The 19,903-nt window shown below is 43.0% G+C and overlaps 1 protein-coding gene across 1 annotated transcript in view; it reads right to left on the bottom strand.

Annotated features, from left to right (window-relative positions):
- Positions 1–1,169: 1,169 nt before the first annotated feature.
- Trpm1 (transient receptor potential cation channel subfamily M member 1) overlaps positions 1,170–19,903 on the bottom strand; it is a 77,444-nt gene continuing 58,710 nt past the window's right edge. Inside the window, exons 22-27 of the mRNA XM_060367268.1 lie at positions 19,710–19,884; positions 18,459–18,479; positions 17,134–17,278; positions 15,671–15,873; positions 14,891–15,023; positions 1,170–2,888 (exon numbers count right to left, since the gene is read on the bottom strand). Coding sequence (XP_060223251.1) covers positions 1,736–2,888; positions 14,891–15,023; positions 15,671–15,873; positions 17,134–17,278; positions 18,459–18,479; positions 19,710–19,884 — 1,830 coding nt within the window. The 3' untranslated portion in view covers positions 1,170–1,735. The remainder of the gene's footprint in view (positions 2,889–14,890; positions 15,024–15,670; positions 15,874–17,133; positions 17,279–18,458; positions 18,480–19,709; positions 19,885–19,903) is intronic.

The following is a 19,903-nucleotide window of genomic DNA, read 5'->3' as shown; positions in this document are numbered from 1 at the left end:
AGTGGAATGGGTGCTGCCTGTGACATGGACTCTGTTGCCTGCTTTTGGATCATTTTCCTCTAGTTGGGCTGCCTTGTTGAGCCTCAGTGGAAGAGGATCTGCTTCGTCCTGATGCGACTTGATGTGCCAGGGTGGTTTGGTGGGGGGAGGGGGAGCTCCTCTTTTCTGAGGGGGAAAGGGAAAAGAAGGATGGGAAGGTAGAACGCAGAGGAGAGGAGGGAAAGGGCTGTTGTAGGAATGAAAACTGAATGAATAAATTAATTAATTTCAAAAGAAACATAACACCTTGTATTCTCAGCCTTAAGCCATTCTCTGTGGTTGTTGAATCACTGGCCCATAGGTTTTAGCTACACAAACCATTCTTAGAGGAAGATATGTTGATTTGGATATTTTTGCTATTAAGGACAAGTCAAGAAAATGCAAACTCAGTAACCTTGTATTCACAAAACTCAGTCATTCTATATTATTAGAATAATGTTTCATAGAATTGTGTGACTTCCCACTTATATAATTTTAAAACATAAAACCAAAGAAAAAAGTTCTTCATAAAAGCATATGAAGTATGTGTCTAATGCTCACTTCTTTTATTTTTCTTCTGTCCTTTTTTTTTTCTCATCTACTACCTCTTTACTTTCTCTTGTGTCACTTACTTATTAAGGGCTCAGTAGTGACTTCATTGCCTTAAGACCTCTGTCAGAATGTGAGTGGCCCTCAGAACAAAGAGCTCATGCAATCCTGATAGTGATTAACCGATTGGCTTTACTGGCCTACTGTCTCTTTATATATTTATTTGTTGTTTTAAAAGAATGAAAATCCCAAATCATCTGATTTTACTCAGGAGCCAGATGCTAGAGCAAAAATGTCCTAGCTCAGAGAGGCAGAGAAAGCCCCCAGCTAACCTTACTACTCAGTTCACATCTCAGAGGAAAAAACCAAAAAGCCCAAGGCCAGGAGCTTGCTACCTCAGCTGATGGCCTAGGAGGAAAAGGCCTGCTAGCTCACCTGACAGCCTAGGAGGAAAAAGCCAAAAGCTAATGAGCCCAGAAAGCTAAAAAGCCAAAGAGCTAAAGAGATCCTTCTTCTCAACACTGTCTTAAATACCCCTTAACTCAAAGTTCCTCCTTCCTGTTAATCCCTCTCAGCTGGTTACTTGCTCCACCTGTTGACCTAGGGTTGAGCCGCATCACACAAAAGACTGGTTTTTAGGATTCGAAATCTCGGGGTCACAATGGGAACAAATATACCGCACTATTTATTTATTCATTCATTTATTTATTGTTTATTTGTTTGTTTGTTTGTTGAGTCTTAAGTAGCCCAGGCTCGCCTGGAACCTGCCATATAGCCAACAGTGACTGTAAATTTCTGATTCTCCTGCCCTCACCTCCCGGGGTGCTGGGATTACAAGTGTGCAGGTGTGCAGTGCTACACATGATTCATGTGCTGCTCGAACCCAGGACGTACTTGGCAAGCAAGCACTCTTCCTACTGAGCTACAGCCCCAGCCTGGCAGTGTGGCTTTCATTCCCTTCTACAACTAAGGACAACAGAGTTTACTTAAGAAAGCACCGCTGTAAATTCATTACAATTTAAATTACATTTAAATTTTCACCACTTTAAAATGAATGCATTTCCAGAAACTGGTAATGTTTTGGATGGCCAAGATGGCACCCGTCCGTGGTTCTGATTGTAGGTGTGTTGTTTTGTTTTTGCTGTTTTAATCAAAGAGGCAAAAGAGATTAGCATTCGGTTTCCGCGTTTCTCTCCTCTTGCTTGGCGTTTTGCCCCTCTGGAGCAGTTGCCACAACCGCTAAGTTGCTAATGCTGCTGGCATGTCCTGCCCTGTCGAATTTGCTAGGAGCGGGTTCAGCCCTCCTAGGATGGCCGTGTAAACTTCTTGACCGAAGACAGGGGAATCCTAAAGTCTGCTGTGGTTTCACAGACAGTAAGTTTTCCTTCTCAGTCCTGTTGCCGACCGTGAGGGCTGAACGGGAGATCTGAGGAGGCAGGAGAGAACTGCTGTGCTCGTCCTCTAGCTCCTCCTGCGTAGCTGCTTCGGATACGATGTATGGGATGTCTGTGCTGCGGGAGCGGGTGATCCTTTGAACTTGGCATTTCCATTCTGCCGAGTGGAAGTTCCATGCTTGGTCCATAATTGAGCTGTACTCAGCGCCCCAGTTGGTATGTGCCCCGAGCAGCCTTCTTCCCTCAGAATAGACGAAGCTTCTGGACTTCATTGTTTTGTAGGTGTTGGGGTCTCCCGGGTAGTAGCGCACGAGTTTGCCCTCCCGCAGCGGGTGGGAAGCTGTGCCTTGGACCGTCAGCTGAGTGCCTGCAACCCCCGCTGCGGTCAGACTCTGTGCGGTTTCCGCGCTCTTCAAGTCGGAGACGCAGGAGTCCGGTCCGGGTCTGGGCTCTGCGCTCGTGGGACCATCCGGGGCGAGCCGCCTGCGGCCTGGCGTGGTGGGCGGGCTAGGGGCCGGGGTGTGGTGCCGGCTGCCCGGGCCGTCCAGGTGCGACTTTGCATCCTCTTCCCTCACCCGGAAGGAGCAGGTTTTTTTGGGGAACGCTGTCCCTGGCGACGAGGAAAGGGCAGGCTCCTCAAACAGAAGCTCCTCGCCGTTGAAATGGTAGCGGTACATGCTGTAGCCATCGGAGCTGTTGATGCTGCTCTGCCGCAGCAGGTAGGTGGCTTCGCATTCTGAGGACGCCCGCGAACGAGCCAGGATCAGGTCAGACCGGTCGATGCCCGCCAGATTCTCCAGAGCGCTCACCATCCTGCCGGACAGCTCCTCCAGCTGCGAGAGCCGAAGGTCGACAGTCTGCAGAGACGTTTTCATGAAAGTTTCTCTTTCGTTGATTTCCTCCAACCTCATTGACATGTTTTCAACTCTGATAAACACAAAGGGATAGGTTGATCAAACTGAGATTAATTCAATATTGAAAACACTGGAGATAATGTCGTTGTTGCACGAGCCTCCAAGCTTTGGTCGCCCGCCCTGCTGAGCCTGTTTGTGCATGTTGCGTACCCCTGAATACAAACTCTCATTCCAATTACAAGAGAAGTATTAGGAAATACCAGTTAGCATTCCGTGTTTACCGTATGCCCAGCATTCTGTTAGGGCGCTAGGTGCTCACTACTAAGTCTTTATACGGTGCTGGTCTAAGCATATTTAATCCTCATCACTGCCCTATGAGGTGAGCACCGTTACTTCTCCCCCATTTTACAGAAAGGGAGTTAAACCACGGAGCGAGCCCAGGATGGATGATTTGAGCACAAAATGTTTGCTTCAGCCATTGCCTCTCCGCTGGTTCCTCGTACCGCCTCAGTAAGGCAAAAGAGACTGGGACGGTTGTTTGATGAGCAACTGGATTGGATAGGGATCCTTGCAGGCACCCAGGGTCTTACTAAGTCCACCTTTGGAAGTGCCTGTCAGGACATTTCCAGGGAGGAGCCACTGAGGAGGGAGACTACCTCTAGGCAACACCACCCCATAGGTTCAGGTGCCCATGAAATGGAAAGGAAAGGAGAAAGCCACTGCAGTAGGACATGGATGAGTCATGAAGGCATCCCCTTTCTCTGCTTCCTGACCCACCAGGTGTGAACAAGCTCCCACCTCCTCAGAACAAACCAGCTGCCATGTCATCCTGCCATGATGGACTGTGAGCTAAAATAAATCCCTCCTCTTTTAAGTTGCTTCTACAAATAACAGTACAACCTCAGTATCTACCGGAGACCCTCATGGGTACCAGATTCCGTTAGATGCTCAAGTCCCTTATAAATTGGCACTAACTATACATAAATCTGTGCACATCCTCCCTCATACTTCAAATCATCTTTAGATGGCTTATAATGCCTAATGTAAATGCTACATAAAAACTGATCCATTGTATTATTTAGGCAACAACGATAAAAAGGCCTGACCATATTCAGTATAGAAAGAATTTTAAAAAATATTTCTTTAAAGATTTATCATAATTATTTATCATTTATTTGTGGTGTGTGTTCATTAAATTCATTTATTATCTTTATTTGTGATGTGTGTGCAGGAGGGTGGATGTTCCCCAGTGTATGTGTGGAGGTCAAAGGACAACTTGCAGAATTTGTTCTCTCTCTACTACGTGGGCCCCAGAGAACACACTCAGATGGTTGAGCCTGGTGGCCAGCACTTCCATTGACTGAGCCACCTTGCCTGCCCTGACTATATGTGTTCAGCCTGAGGTTGTTGCATCCACAGATGCAGAATCTACAGATCCAGAAGGCCAGGTGTACCAGTAGTTACTCCTGTTAGTCTTAACTATGGCTATCAACAATAAATGGGTCATAACAAAAGAAATAAAATTTTTGTTGAAAGCTTGAAGCACTCAAACAATGAATTTTTATTAAGTGCAGACTATCATGATTTACTTGAAGGACAATGTATCATTAAATTATACACATAAATAAATATAATTTATTTATATTAAATAATATTCTCTTAGAGAAAAGATCATGGCAAAGTATTAATATCTGGTGTTAGATAATTTTTTAAAAATCTCCTAGATCATCAAGCAACAATTTATGAAACTGATGTTGCTTGGACTGAAACCTGCTAGAATAAACCTTGTTTTCTATTTCAGTTCGTACAGTGTGGATAGGCTCGTGACATATGACTCTAGGAGGCAGTGAGGTATGCCCAGGATTTTGGACTACTTTTTTTTTTTTTTAACCTGACTTATTTTGGGCTATCTTCTAAAAGTTTAATTTATTCCAGGGATGAGTTGGGAGTCCTGGGTCCTGGCTCTAGCTGGGTACTCAGTGGCTTGTTAAGGGAGATTCCTTCCCTATCTGATGGCAACAACTTGATTCGATTCCACCATGCTTTGCTTTTCTCCCAACTTTCTTAAGAGAAAAATCTGTGGCTTCTATAATAACTTGGCTTGCAGAGCAGTCTGTCTCTAGAAGGTCTTTGGTGTCCTTGTTGTATATCTTCATAAACACCTTTCTGTTCTGCTGTCTTTCCTCGTACTCCTGCTGTGAGGGTCTGCCTTCCCTTTTTCTTTGTTCTTTTTTTGTCGTCTAGGTGATGCTTGGCGCTCTCCTTGCGCTGCCACCTCTGCCCTTTTGGATATCCAGTATGCCACCCACAACTTGCCATTGGGCTAGCAACCCTTGCCTGGCATTTACCTAGAGTTACTTTGGTCAACGCTGCTCTTCTGTTGCCCACGTTGACAGCTGCACTCTCCTGCGTGGCAGGGTTCTGGCTTCTATTCTTAGCTCTTTTCTTGGATAGAGAACTATTTATGTGCCTCTTGATTAGCCCCATCATATGAGCAGGAAGGATCTGGCTTCTTGGAAACTTGCACTAGGCAGAACCACATTCAGTGTGGGAGAGAAGACGTGGTTGCCTCACAGCAAAGCCTTTCTCTATCAACCAGTCCAGTTCTGAGAATCCTCTCTGCTCTTGCCCTTCAGGAATGTGCAGAAGAATTTCACTGAAAGCTTTCTGAAAGATAGTTTCTGAAAGAAAGATTACTTCTGAACAATACTCAGGGTTCGCTGTTAAATATGCACCTTGCTCTCCTCAATCCTCTTGTATTCAAACCACAATGTCTCTGCAACAGTCAAACTTGAAATCTGTCAACAGACCCTACAGTAAAAGACAATGCAGCTTTGCACACATTTAAATAGAAATAAACTGGTGAAAGTACAGACAGGCATCTTTCCCCTGACATTTCCTATGAATATCTGATCTTCCACATTAACTAATCCAGAGTACAGCTTGCCAGCCACTCATAGATGATAAAAGAAACCTCAGTGTCATTGTTTCTTCATTCCCCTTGCTCTCTGATTCCCTCTCTAACCCTTACCCCACCACATGGACTATGATCCAGGCCTCTGGGAGAGATCCTATTTTAGACTCTCAAATCTTGCTTCTCTAAGGCTACTCTCTTCCTGAAGCTGAGGAAAAAAATGTTTTGTAATACAGCAGAGAACAAGAGAAACTATGAGATATTTGATTAGAACCCTAAGTTGATGCCACTTGGAGAAAGCAAATTGTTAATCACTATGCCAGATCAAAGGAGGTTGAGCTGAGGTGGAATTCTTCTTGTTGTTTTTTGCCTTTTTTTTTCTGATACTGATATTTTATAGTATATATGTAAAAAGAAGAAAAAAAATGGGCTGAGTTCATTTACTTCTAAATGATTAATGAAAATAATACGTTATAAATGTCTTGGTTATTTTTCTATTGCTGTGACGCGGTATTATGACCAAGGCAACTTATGAAAGAAGCATGTAATTTGGCTTGTCGTTTCAGAGGGTTAAAGACCCTGATGGGGATCAAAGAAACAGCTGGTAGATCAATCTTGATTCACAACTGTGAGGCAGAAAAAGAGCACTGGGAATGGAGTGAAACCTCAAGGGCTACCCCCCCCCAGTGACACACCTCCATCAACAAAGCCACACCTCCCAATCCTTCCTAAACAGTTCCACCAACTAGGGACCAAGTATTCAAGTAAACGAGTCTATGGGGCTAGTCTCATTCAAAGAGCACATTTCACTCCCTGACCTTAAGAGTCATGTTGCTATACACAATACAAAACACATTTAGTTCAACATTAAAAGTCTTCATACTCTTTCACAGTCTCAACACAGTTTCAAAGTCCAAAGTCTCTTCTAAGACTCAAAGCAATCTATTAATGGTAGCTTCCTGTAAAATCAAAGAGCAAATTATACACCTCCAGCATACAATGGCACAGATATACATTATCATTCCATAAGGAAAGATTGGGGGGAATACTGAGGAAATACTAAACAAAAGAAGACCAAAACCCAGCAGGGCAAACCTCAACCCCTGTAGCTCCACGTCTAGTGTCAAAGGGCTTAGATGTGCCCCCACTGCCATCTTTGTATCTGCAACATAGTTTTCTCCCTTGGACTGGTTCCACTTCCTATTTGCAGTTCTCCTTAGCAGGTCTTTTATGGCTCTGGACTCTCCAACATTTTCTTATCTTTAACACAATATACACTTCACTTTCACAACTTCCCGAAATGGCCTCTCAGGGCCTCTATGCACAGACTCCTTTGCCACACACCTAGTCTAAGAAGATCGACTTAACTATAGATACAACATTCCTAAACCCTTCTATTCATGGATCCTCCATGATTCTAAAGCCAGAACCACATGGACAATATTAAATTTGACTACCAACTCGGGGTGAATCCAGGCACACCTGAATAATATTTGTAGTAGCTTTGATTTGTTGTTGTTGTTTTGTTTTGTTTTGTTTAGTTTAGTTTTTTTAGGGTTAAAAAATACCCTCAAAGCTATTTCTGATTACTCCAATACCAACTTGGGGAATTCTTCTAGAGCCGGGGATGGAGTTACGCCTCTAACTTCTCTTTATCGTGTACCTGTCACCAAGAGTCCTCTGTGAAACAACAACAGTGACTATAGCACAGTCCTCTTGGAAGAAATTGAAACTGTGTAAGTGAAGGTTCCCCATGAACTGCAGATGTTATGCAGGTGTCGAACAATATGACTGTGTGGAGTTAGGTGTCATTGGCAGCCTCCTCCACGTCTCCACGGACCTCTGTACTGATTTCTAAATGGGTATTTTGTTTTTAGTGTAATGTCCATAAACCTTAAAGTTGAGCAAAAAACCTGTTTTTGTTAAATAACTAGAAGGTAGTGCTTTCATATCAATTAAAAACAATAATTTAACAATATGGAACTTCTGGACAGTATGTAGAACTTTCGTAGTAATTTCTGCAGGATTACCTCTGTATGGTACAATTCTGTTGGATTTTGCATGGGTTCTCATTTGTTGGTGTAAGTTTCATCTTCATCTTCTCATGATGAGACTCTGTGCGTCTTTTTGAAGGAAATGTCCTAGACATGTGGAGCTCTGCCCTGAGCCAGTTATTAAAATACAATTTTTTTTTGTGTGTATGGAACAGTCACCCTTTATCTGCAAGGCACCTCATAAATTATATAGAACATTTCTATAATGACAGAGTTAAATATTCACACCAAAATATGCTGTTTGCAGAGTTAGATCCAGTTCATTCTTGCATAAACCCATGTTTCAAGATCTCAGGGTATTGTACACTTGAGTTCTAAGACTATTCCTACTCTATAATTTTATTCCAGATCCATAGATCATAAAGCTGTCTAATCCACTCTAAATTTTACATCTGGTTATTTTAATTTCCAGTTACTTCCTTACACGGGGCTGTCTTTAAGGTTAGTAATTATAGGGAGAACACCCAGGGTAGCACCTTGTTCTGACTTGCAGAGATTTCATACATGAAAGGCTGAGTGAAGACTAATAATGACAGAATAAAGCTCAAGCCTTGAATCTCTCATCTTTCTCATTCTTTGTAGCCAACAATACACTAAGCAGTTGCTAAAAGAATATTGAGCTCTTTGGGAGGCTAGCTGTGTTCCTTATTTATCTACTACCACTGGCCTTTCCTGATATCTCCCATGTTTCTAGAATTAGAGGCATCTGAATCACTAGCTCTTCTGGCACTTCCTGTGTGGGCTAGACCCTGATCTCAGTGGCTAAGTGAAGTACATTCACATCCTGGGTTCTCCCTTCCACATTCCTAGTTCCTCACCATTCATCTATCATCACCAGGGCTATACAGAGCCTGGCAAAAATAAATAGTGCCTGAAGGCAACCAGGCTGTTTGTGCTGACAGTGGTGACACTAGCATTGTTACAGTGTCCCTGCTGGTTGGTTCTGGGGAGCAGACACCTCTTCAGCCTCCAAGCTCATGCACCCTTACCTTTGGACTATAGAGTATGTGCTGGCTAGTTTTATGTCAACTCGACACAAGCTAGAGTTGCCTCAGTGGAGAAAATGGCTCCAGAAGATCCAGCTGTAGGGCATTTTTCTTAATTAGTGATTGATGGAGGAGGGCCAGCCCATTGTGGACAGGGGTCCTGGGCCCTATAAAAAAGCTGACTGAGCAAGCCACGGGGAACAAGCCAGTAAGCAGGCCACCTCCCCGGCCTCTGCATCAGCTCCTGCCTCCAGGTCCCTGACCTGGTCATGGAGTTTTGACACAGCTAAGACTGGCTGCCACTGATGGAAGCCATGGCAGCCACACTGGCGTGGCCCAGTGACAGTGCCATGCTGTCTCATTATTGTTGCATCTGCATTACTCTGCCACAGCTATTGTCCTCACGTGGGTGGCTGTGTTTGGCCCTGAGTCTTGATTTTTTTTTCCCTTCTAGGCTCCCAGTGTTCACACTATTGTAATGTTCCTGCCTCTCCCATGGCCTTTATTTCTTCTGAGTGAGAAATGGTTTTCTGGCTGGGCGTTGGAAACCAGAGCACCTGCACGCTTTTCCTTCTTTCTTTGAAAGTCAACCGCCTGCAAGGAAAGTGGTTTTCTATTTGTCTTGTCCTGCAGAAGCTTGGTGGGGCTGCGAGCAGGTGCTGGGGTGATTACCGCTGCCAATGATGGTGCTGGCACGCCCAATACTGCGAGCATATTTGGCAAGCTCTGAGCCACATCATCCAGTACAACTCTATTGCTAATGAAGTTGATATTTTTATCTGTTTGCCTAATGTCTGTGTCTGTCTCTGAACTGGCTCTGTATTGGTTAGTTTTGTGTCAACTTGACAAAAGCTAAAATCATTTTGGAAGAGGAACTCTCAACTAAGGAAATGCCTCATACGATTTATAAGGTTTACTTGTAGGGAGTCTGTAGTGCATTTTCTTGATTAATAATTAATGTAGGTGGCCCAGTTCACTGGGGACACTTCCACCGTTGGCAAGTAGTCTAATATGGTATAAGAAAGCTGGCTGAGCAAGCCAGTAAGCAGTCTTTCTCGATGGCTTCTACTTCTCTTCTTGCTTCCAGATTCCTACTTGAGTTTCTGCCTTGGCTTTCATCAATGGACTGTGACCCAGGATATGTAAGGCAAATAATTCCTCTCAAGTTGCCTTTGGTCATGGTATTTTACCACAGCAACAGAACTATAATTAAAACAGGCTCTCAAAGTCAGAGGAGGAGTAAGAATGTCATTCAATGAGCCCATAAAGCCCAGCATTTAATCCATTACTTTCTCTATTCAAGAGCCTTGATTCCCATTAATTTGTATGATGAAAGCATTCAGCTGGGATCTGTCCCAAATGTCTTTTTCACTACTGTGAGTTTTGTCTTTTTTTATGCACTCTGCATCTTTCTAAGATTGATCTCTCCATTCCTTGTCTAGTTACCATCTTATCTCCTCCTTGTTGAGGTCTTTACCACCAGTGCCTTCTCTTCATAGTCACATGACAAGAGAATGCCAAATCTCAAAGCTATAGAGTATTGACTTCCTGTCAAGCCAATGATAGACCCAAAACCCAGATCCATGAATATGACAAAAAGCCCACCAGACCAGAATCTATGGATACAAGTTAGGCTAGCCCAGGCCTACGGCTTTCTAGGTACACGGGCAATTACATTCAAAATTTATAACTTGTGAACTCTAGTCTCTATGTTTTGGGATAAACATAATAAACTTTATGTAAGTGCTGCACTTGAAGGCTGAGGCAGAGTGATACTGAATTTGAGGCCAGAGTGGACTACATAGCAAGACAAACAAAACGATATAAATGGCAGCAATATATAATTTTTGAAAGGGGAAGAAGAAATATCACATATTCTAAAACCTAGCCTAATATATTTATTGTAATCAGACATTCATTTTGGTGCTAGGTTTCCTTGAAGCCACATGAAAAATATAAACACAGTAGATAACATAATTATTGATTTTTGAAAAAACAGGAGTTAAATCTCTGATAAAAAATTTTTTTTTTCAAAAAAGACTCTTTCTAACCCAGTTGGCCCTGTGGACCCATTGTAGAGATGCAAGACGTAAAGAGAACCATATGGTCAACACTAGACCAGCAGAAGACTTGGGGAGATGTTGATACCACAATTGCCAGCCATACACATGGCCTGCTGGTCACCAGGTAAACTATGATCATCTCATTTTCAGTTCAACTGGATTTGAGTCAGCTAGGAGATAGAGCCTTGTGTGTAGACAAGGTGTTTCTAGGGAGGGTTAAATGAATCAGGGAGCCCTACACTGAATGTGGGTGGCATCATCTACAGGCTGAGGTCTCAGGCTGAGTGACGGGAAAGAGAAAGCAGTAAGCTGAGCGCCAGCCTTCATCTTCCCGCTTCCTCACTGCAGGAAGACCGGCAGCTTCAGGCGCCTGCCATCATGCCTTCCCACCACACAGGGCCCCAGCCTGTGAGCCTAGATAACCCCCTTTTTTCTTACACTGTTTGTTTTAGGGATTTTGTCACAGCAACAAGAAACTTCACTAACACACGTGATGAGGATGAAATGTTCAAATCGGCAAGTTCTGACTTGGACTTGCTGGTGGGTGTTATGACCTAGTTTCATGCCCCCAGTTCTTGGTTGTCTGCTGTTGCTGCTTGAGGAAAGAGGTGATGCCAACATTAGCCCTTGTTTTGGTGTTGCTGATATTGAGCATTCCTCCTTCCCTTCCTCCTCCCCATCCTTCCTCCTCTCTCCTCTCCATTCTCCTCCTCCTTTTTCTCTTCTCTTTTTTTGTTTTGTTTTGTTTATATACAAATTCATTTTAGGCTGCTCTGGAACTCACTGAAAACCTCAGAATGATAGTCTACTGATCATCCTACCTTGGTCCCCAAGTGCTGGGATTACAGACCTGTGCCACCATGCCCAGCTGATATCAAATGTTCTTAATAGGAATCTCCAAACCTTCAGGAAGGCCAAAACCTTAACTCAGATACTCAGATCTGACAGAAAACCTCTTAACAGGACTGGGAAGAGTCAGAACCTGCTATTAAAGGTTTGGACCACTTATGAGCAATAGCTTTTCTAGTACAGGACCAACTGCATCTAAATGTATACTTTATGAAATGCATTTTTTCCTGTATATTTTGAAGTATTAGAAAACAAAATGAGTAAAGAGAAGGCCCTATGATTAGATTCTTGCACAAGTCTGGCGGGGAGGAGCCCTAGTGTAGAATATTCTAGGGGATCAGAGTCTGCCATTACATGTTTGGTTGGTCAAAACCATAGAAATTTTGAGCCAGGATGGAACAAAGCCGAGTCCCATCACCTGCCTCAAATTCTATAATAGAACTTGATTGAGAATGGAATAAGATTTGCAGTCAAGTCTGGAGAGGTAAACTTTTACTCATTCATTCATTCATAAAACTCTGTTCATACTTTGTGGAATGATATTGTGGGCAAAATCCAGACATGCATCCAGACTGCAACTTAGGGTTCAATGGTCTTGACCTAGTTAAATGTGTTTAATGGTCAGGAAACCTTTTCATATGGCATTGGCATTTGAGCAAAGATCCAAAGGATGAATAGGAAAGGTGTATGTGTGTATGTGTGTATGTGTGTGTGTGTATGTGTGTGTGTGTGTGTACCAGGTAGAGGGATTGGAATGGGCAGAAAGGACAAGGTGCTTTGAGGAAGCCAAAGAATAGTAAGGTAAGGAACACGTAATCCCGGTGGCATTCCATTTCTGCCTTGTTGAAGCAGCTGAGTGGTAGTGTCATTTATGGGCCCTGAAGCCCAGGAGATGTTGCCTGTGCTGGGAGAACCATGAGAGCCAGTGCGCAGGCTGGTGGAGCTTGGGGGTGAACCCTCTGCTGCAAGCCAGGGTTGTGTTATCTGACACTGAGTCACGTTGCAAATCTCTTACTGAGGAACTAAACATTGGGCGCTGTAAAATATTGACATTTGATAACAAAAATACATGTTAGAATGTAATGTTCATTTCCAGGCATTAGGAGGAAGGATGTGAGTGGTTCCCACATTGATGTGCTCAGTGGACCCTGTGTGGAGGGACATGACTAATGTGCAGAGTCCTGGGTGAGCCCATCAGGATAACAGCACTGAGACTCTGCAGTCTGTGTTTGCAAAGGCAGTTGGGCAACAGAGAGGTGAGAGAAGGTCTGACTCATGCCTCCCCAGACCAGATGGAACACACACCTGATGGCTGAAGCAGATACCACTGAGAGAAAGAGCGGTCAGTCATCAAATGGCAAATACGGTGCAGAAGTGAGCTGACCGCATAAATTACGGGGATAGAAGAATTAGCAGAAATTTCCAAATACACGAAGGTTGGTTTGGAAAGCAACCAACCGTAAGTACCTCAGATTAGGTACAGACAAGGCACATCCCTTCCCCTTCCTCCATGTTCTTTGCTCCCACGGTGGGCTGGTTACTGGGTTGAAAGCTCTTCCTCTTGTCTAGAGCTTTCACCTGTGAGTCAGCCTTGGCAAAGAGCAGCAAAAGGAAGCAGAGGGCCAGGAATGTGTTCCCTTCTCTTGTGGGGGCTTCATCCAAGAAAACAGGAAGGAGTGTGTTTGTTTTGCCCTGCATGCTTTTATACCTGTTACGTGTGCACAGAGCCCCAAGAGAAAAATGCAATTGGTAACGCACTGATAACTACATTCATGAATCACTGGTCCAAGAATGATAAAAATCCAAACAATGCTAGGGGAAAAGAGACAGGAGAGAGGCAGAACAAAACCGAACACAATTTCCATTGTGAGTGACTGAGTACAATTACCTTCAAGCTCATGTCTAACTTCTAAATGGAAAAGTTTCACTACATTGTGAAGAAATAGTCTGTATGTTTTAGAAGCTTAGCAACTGCTGTAAAACTATCAACTGAATGATTCAAAGTCTTATTTAAAATGTCCTTTATTAAGGCTAAGTGTTGGTGCAGGTAGCTGGCTGGGCTCAGTTGAATGACAAGGTGACTGGGGCTAAGAGGGGCCGGGGAACAGATGTCAGAGGCATATTTAGGCATATGGGCTGGGGCAAAACCCACAGCCTGGCATGCTCGGGGGGTGGGGAGGAGCCTGAAGATGTGCCTGAGAGGTCTGTAGCAGTAGTTGGGCTCTTGGTGGTCAAGGTTGTTTAAGGCGCCCTTTTCAAATCCTGTCATGTTTATGTTTCTCTGAATACACTGGCATCAGTGTCAGAAAACTAATTCTAAGTGCTCAAGGACATACGGATGGGCCAGATCCTCACTTGGGCATGTCTCCTGCATCTGTTTCTACCCACAGTGCTGATTAAACTCTCAGGAACAACATAGTACAAGATCTGAAAAAGTTTATATTGCTTTCCCTAAGCAATAAGGGTCCCAACAATTCTGCTTTAAAAAAAAAATGTAGATAGAATGAGCGTATTGGTCCTGCCTACCCTTTCTTTGCTGGCTACTTATTCCCAGCTCAGAGTACAGAAAAACATCAGACTGGTTCACTACTAGCTTTCTGCTCTTCCTCGACCTTCCTTCATTGAGCCATTCATTGATTTATGTGCTCATTTATTCATCCATTCATTCATGGTTAAGCAGTATCATGCTGACTTCTCTGTCTGCAGGACAGGATCCTGCCTAATACATAGAATTATGGAAAGAAGAGACCTACTCGCTTGCCAGCCCTCCCAGATCTCACTCTCTTGCCACCCCAGAGGTGGGAGCCTTTTCTTCTGGTAATTACTGCAGCAGCAAGGAACTCCGGATACATGCTGGCTGAGGAGCTCATTCCCCCGCAGTGGGCCACCTGGCTTGAACAGCACACTAGAGGCAGGGGAATGATGCCTTTCTGTAGCTGATGTAGGATCTGAGGTAACCCCCCCCCTTAAGGAAGTATGATTTTTTTTCCTGCCTGAGTAGCATTTATTTGAAATAAATGTTATTTTTTCACATTTGTGTACAATTTGCATCACTATTGCAGACGTGGGGGAAAGGTGAGTCTTTAAAACAGTTTGAATAGGAAGGAGAACTCTTGAGCAACTACACATGATCTTAGCCAAAAACCCAAGAAGTAATTTAAAGTGAACTTCAGCACCCCGAGCAGAGGAGGGTGCAGAGCTCGGCGCACCTCTCACATGTGACCCGGATGCGTTCATCGCTGGATGACTGCTGCTCATCCTCCTTTTCCCGGAAGTGCTCCTGCACGCACTGCTCCTCGAACTCATGCAGTTTCTTCAGCTCCTCGTCACTGAGGAACAGCTCTGTGCAGGGGGAGAGATGTGGGGCACGTGAGGAACCACTCAAGGATCCGTTTAGCTGTGTCATTGAGACTTTTCTAGTCTGACTTTGATGAAAGCTTTAATGCTACACCACAGGTAGGCCATTTCCTGATTACTTCAAGTAGTTGTTAATCCCCCTCTGTACTCTGCCCCCAAAAGAAAGACTGTCTCATGCGCCACCTCAAATGCTATTGGAGCAGAAAGTGTCACTTTTTAATAGAAAAATGAAATGATGAAGTGAATTGCATCTATTTGGAAAGCGGAAGGTTTCCCAGAAAACATTTTGCACACTGTTGCATACATAGCCAAGCTTACGTAGCTTCTTTCCTTACCCTCTTTAGTTGGTACACATTAATATATTTAAAGGGGTTGGAGCATATGGAAGTGGATATGGAGGACAGGCTTTTGAGAGCTTTCAGTCTCTGGTCTCCGTGATTTGGCTTTTATTAATACTGATTATAATAGAAGCAAGCTAAACCCAAACCAAGAAACATCCTAAAACACTCAGCAATTGGAGTGTCATGTTTTTCACACACCTCGGTGTTTGGCTGAGGTTGCTATGGAAGCCTCTATCTAGTACCCTTTTTTGAAATTAACCCATAAATAGAACTGAGGACACTGCAACATACTTAACCCACGGTCCCGCTCCTCCTGGTCCCCTTCCCTTTTCTTTCTGCAGCGACCACTGAGGCGCACGATGATGATATAGATGTGGCTTAAGATGATCATTGGCGGGGGCAGGACCGGCCTGTCGTGAAATGTCATGATCAGTTGGTATCGCTGGAACTTCCACACTTGATTGGATATTGACTTGACTTCAAAGAAGGTATTGCTTTAAAAGAAGATGTGTTTACAGTTACTCTCTAATGCGATTTCAGGGACATCGGTGACTTGATTAAATGAAAATAAATCCTGAATTGGACTTTGTACAGTCACACTGAGGCTGGTTTCTCAATCATCTTACTATTTGCCTTATTCTTCAGGGTGGATTATTTAAGCTCAAAGACACACAGCTTGTCTGCTGAATTTCGGCATTTGCCGTTTTTCTTGAAAGTCCGCACCCAGCTGCTGATTAATGTGCTCAGTGTGCCAGCTCACATTTGTAAAGGTACTTTAAAGAGTTAAGATGTTCAATTAGAGTCGCTAGACAACCTACTTTTGTACTTTGTAGATGAGCTGCTGATGAATTATTGAGCATATTTGATGGAAGGTGCATTATTTTGGATGTGGGTAAGTGCAAGCTTTGTCGTATTTTGGCTTCCAGCAGGAGTCAGTCAGTGATTGCACTGTCTGCTAGCTCCGGGGCACTGAGAAAGCCCATTGTTGTCTAGAGACTGTAGCTTTCTCCTTTCTCAAGCCACAGCTGGAGCCTGTTCTCTGCAGTGCTTTGTCTTGTTACATGGTATGGCTTTACACTTCCAGCGAGAATTTTTCTTCATATTTCTCAATTTAGCAGATTTTTTTTTTTTTCTGAGACAGGGTCTGTATAGTCCAAGCTGGTCTTGAACTTTGTCTATGGTTGAAGGTGACTTTGAACTCCTTGATCACCTTGCTTCCACTTCCCAAATCCATCTTAGAATATAAATTAGATCTTTCAATATTTATTAAATATTGGCAACATCCTCAATGCATATCAAATGGACAGTTTTATAAAAAGTTTGGTTTAGTAATTTAAGCCTCTTCCCTCCTTTGACTGAGAAGATTTGGTATTTTATATAAAAAATAATCACAAAAGCTTGTGGAGCTAGTATTTTTGAGTGTCTCTGGCAGTGAATGAAAGATACAACTTGTTCACCTCTCCTCAATCTCAGGAGACTTCTGCCTAAGAAAATATTTTCATTAGATTAAAATGTGTGCTTCAGTGTTAAAATACTAGCCAAGATTAAATTTAAATGTATCTGAGTGCTGACAATTTATGACCACACCCAGACTCATTCAAGTTGAGCAAAAGACTGTTGAGCAAAACCCTATCCCTTTAAAAGCTTCAGTAAACTTCTCTGAATATATATAACTCTCTGGCCCTGAACTGGAAACCTGTAGAGCAATGAACAACTACCTTGAGGCCTCTGCCATGCTTGGTCATCATACTTACTTGAAAACAGCAATCAGTAGGTTGACCAGCAGGATGTTGGCCACCAGGAGATAACAGGCCATGAGGGCAGGGGTGAGCCAGGCACCAGGGATGCAAGGAGGGAGCCTCTTGCCTTCCTCATCATAGAGATTTTCACCACAAGGAGCTGAAAGAAAAGTTTGTTTCTTGGGGGAGGGGCTTGTTTTGTATATATAACAAAAAGAATAAATATCTGTTATATGCATTTTAAATAATTTATTTCTTTTGGGGTGATTCATATGTGATTGTGTATGCACATATGTGTATCTGTATGTAGAGGCCAGATGCTCTCCACCTTATCTTTTGAGGCACAGTCTCTCACTGAACCTGCCATTTGCTGTTTTGGCTACACTAGAGCCAGAAGCCCTAGGTATCTTCCTGTTAGGTATGTGCTGCCTCACCAGGCTTTTTCACATGGATTCTAGAGCATAGAACTCAGGTGTTTTCACATAATCACTTTACCCCTTGAGCCATCTCCCCAGCTGTTTTGTTTGTGATAGGTCTTACTATGTAGCCCAGATTGGCCTCAAAGGAAATTTACCTGCCTCAGCCTCTCATATGCCTCGGATTACAGTTATGCACCCCCACTCTTGATTTAATTTGACTTTTGTGTTTCATAAGCAGTAATTTTCTGAGCAAAAATATAAAACCATATGAAGAAAGTAATAAAACTTATATTTTCACCCTGAAATAGTCTTAGTGAGCTTGTTGTATCTGCAGACATTTTCTATTTTCTTATTTCCCCCTCCTCATTTAGAAGCTTTGTTTGTTTGTTTGGTTGGTTTGGTTTGGTAGTGCCAGAGAAAATAAACAAAGGGGATTACAAATGCTAGGCAGGCATTCTACAATTGAACTACACCCCATTCATATACGAGCTCTTAATGATTAAACCAACTCATTTACCATTCTGTATCTTCCTGTGTTGTCTGTTAGAAGCCTATTTTGTCTTTTGACTGTTTGCATTTGCTTACGCTGTCTTCTTCTTATTTTCTGGGTTGCACTGTACATTAATCCTGAAAACTCTTTGGTTTCAGGTATGGGGTAGGGGTCCCTGCCCTCCTCTCAGATCAACTATGGAGTCATGTATGAATCCTTCCTCTCTCTGTTCCCCACAACGGGGAAAATGGATGATCCCAGTATGCAACTTACAGTCTGCTTACTTTTATATGAAGGCTAAAAAAGTACAGGCCTGAGGAAACTAAAGACATATTTAAAAATAGGATAAGGCTATCAGTAATCAGCTGAGGAGAAAGATTATTTAATGAAACACTTCACAAACTAAACCCACCAATTTCACGTGAACTTACGGTTGATTTCCATGGCGTAGACTAGACAATCATTTGATATGAGGAGTATGTTTAGTTTTTCAGTTGTCCCAGGAGGAGAGGAAAGAAAACAAGATGATGGTTGAAAGGAACATAAAAACGATTTACCAACACAGGAACTAATTTGCTGCTAAGAGATGCAAAGACTCAGGTCTGGGAGTTACAAGCTGATGCTTGGACACAGTGTCTGCTTAGAATAAAAGTACCTATTATTAATTCTGAGAAACAGATTTCATGAATATTTGTCTAGCCATATGTCTATTGAGCAACAGCCTGAGCTCAGGAGTTAAACACTGGAAAGACACCATGTTGCTCGCAGATGATTCTTTTCACTTTTGAGTTGAACAATCAAGCATTCCCTGTATCCTACTGTGAAAAACTCATCAGCACAAATGGATGCAAAGGTACAGTGAAGCAGCCAGATGAGGGGCTGAAAACCTGCGCTTAATGATGCTACTGAAGAAAAAGTCTTTTGTTCACCTCTTTATCAGCTCTCACTAACCAATATAATCAAAAACATGAACAATGAAAATACTACAGTTATGTTTATAGTCCAGAAACTTCTGTTTGTTTGCTTTAAATACATGTAATTGAATGTGTTTAGACATCGTCTCACATTTATGCAATGTGTACCAGCTACTTATATCCCCACCTTCCTATCTCCCTGTCAATCTCCTCTTCTCCCTTAAATTTCTCTCTGGTTCTGACTATTCATTTGATCTGTGAACCACTTAGATTAATCAGGAACACCTGTATGCTCACGAGTTTGGAGGCTATTCTTTGGAGTCCAGTGGGCTCAGCAAAGGCTACACAATTAAGACAATGATTTCCCTTCCTCTTCTGAGAGTCTATTGATAGCTGATGGTTCAGAGATAAAGGGTAAGGTCCTGTGAACACTTCCCATTTCCTTGAGTTACTGATGGGCCCCGTGTAGGTAACTACAGTTGTTGTGATATCTGGGGCTCAATCGTGTGATGGACCATCTTAATAGCCTAAGAGAAGTTAGACTCAGAACTCTAGAGAGTGAGTTTTAGAGGAAAAAAAACCAAACCAGCTGGTACCTCAAAAATCTACACTTCAGTCTGTATTTATTTCTTCGTAATACAGCCCAGTGCCTATGGCAGAATGAAAAATACTTTACTTCCAAACTAATGAATGCTCTTCTATTAACTTGGAACTCATCATGTGCCCTGGAAGCAGGGAATTGAGTCTTACTATGAATTCTAGTCTTACGGTCTATCTGGTCTGCAAACACCTCTCCATAGATCATCCAATAGGGCATGTAGAAGATGTTTCGGGCCAGTTTCCAAGAAGGTTTCTCCTCTGGGTGCAAGATAGCTTGGCGAGCTACTCCAAAACTCATCAGCACAACCAGCATGATGACCACAAAGTACAGCATGTCAATCATCTGCAGAAGAAAAATATGC

The sequence above is a fragment of the Meriones unguiculatus genome, chromosome 14 (genome assembly GCF_030254825.1).
Source record: "Meriones unguiculatus strain TT.TT164.6M chromosome 14, Bangor_MerUng_6.1, whole genome shotgun sequence".
Lineage (NCBI taxonomy): Eukaryota > Metazoa > Chordata > Mammalia > Rodentia > Muridae > Meriones > Meriones unguiculatus.
The sequence above is the reverse complement of the archived record's forward strand: the minus strand, read 5'-3'. Positions and strand labels throughout refer to the sequence as shown.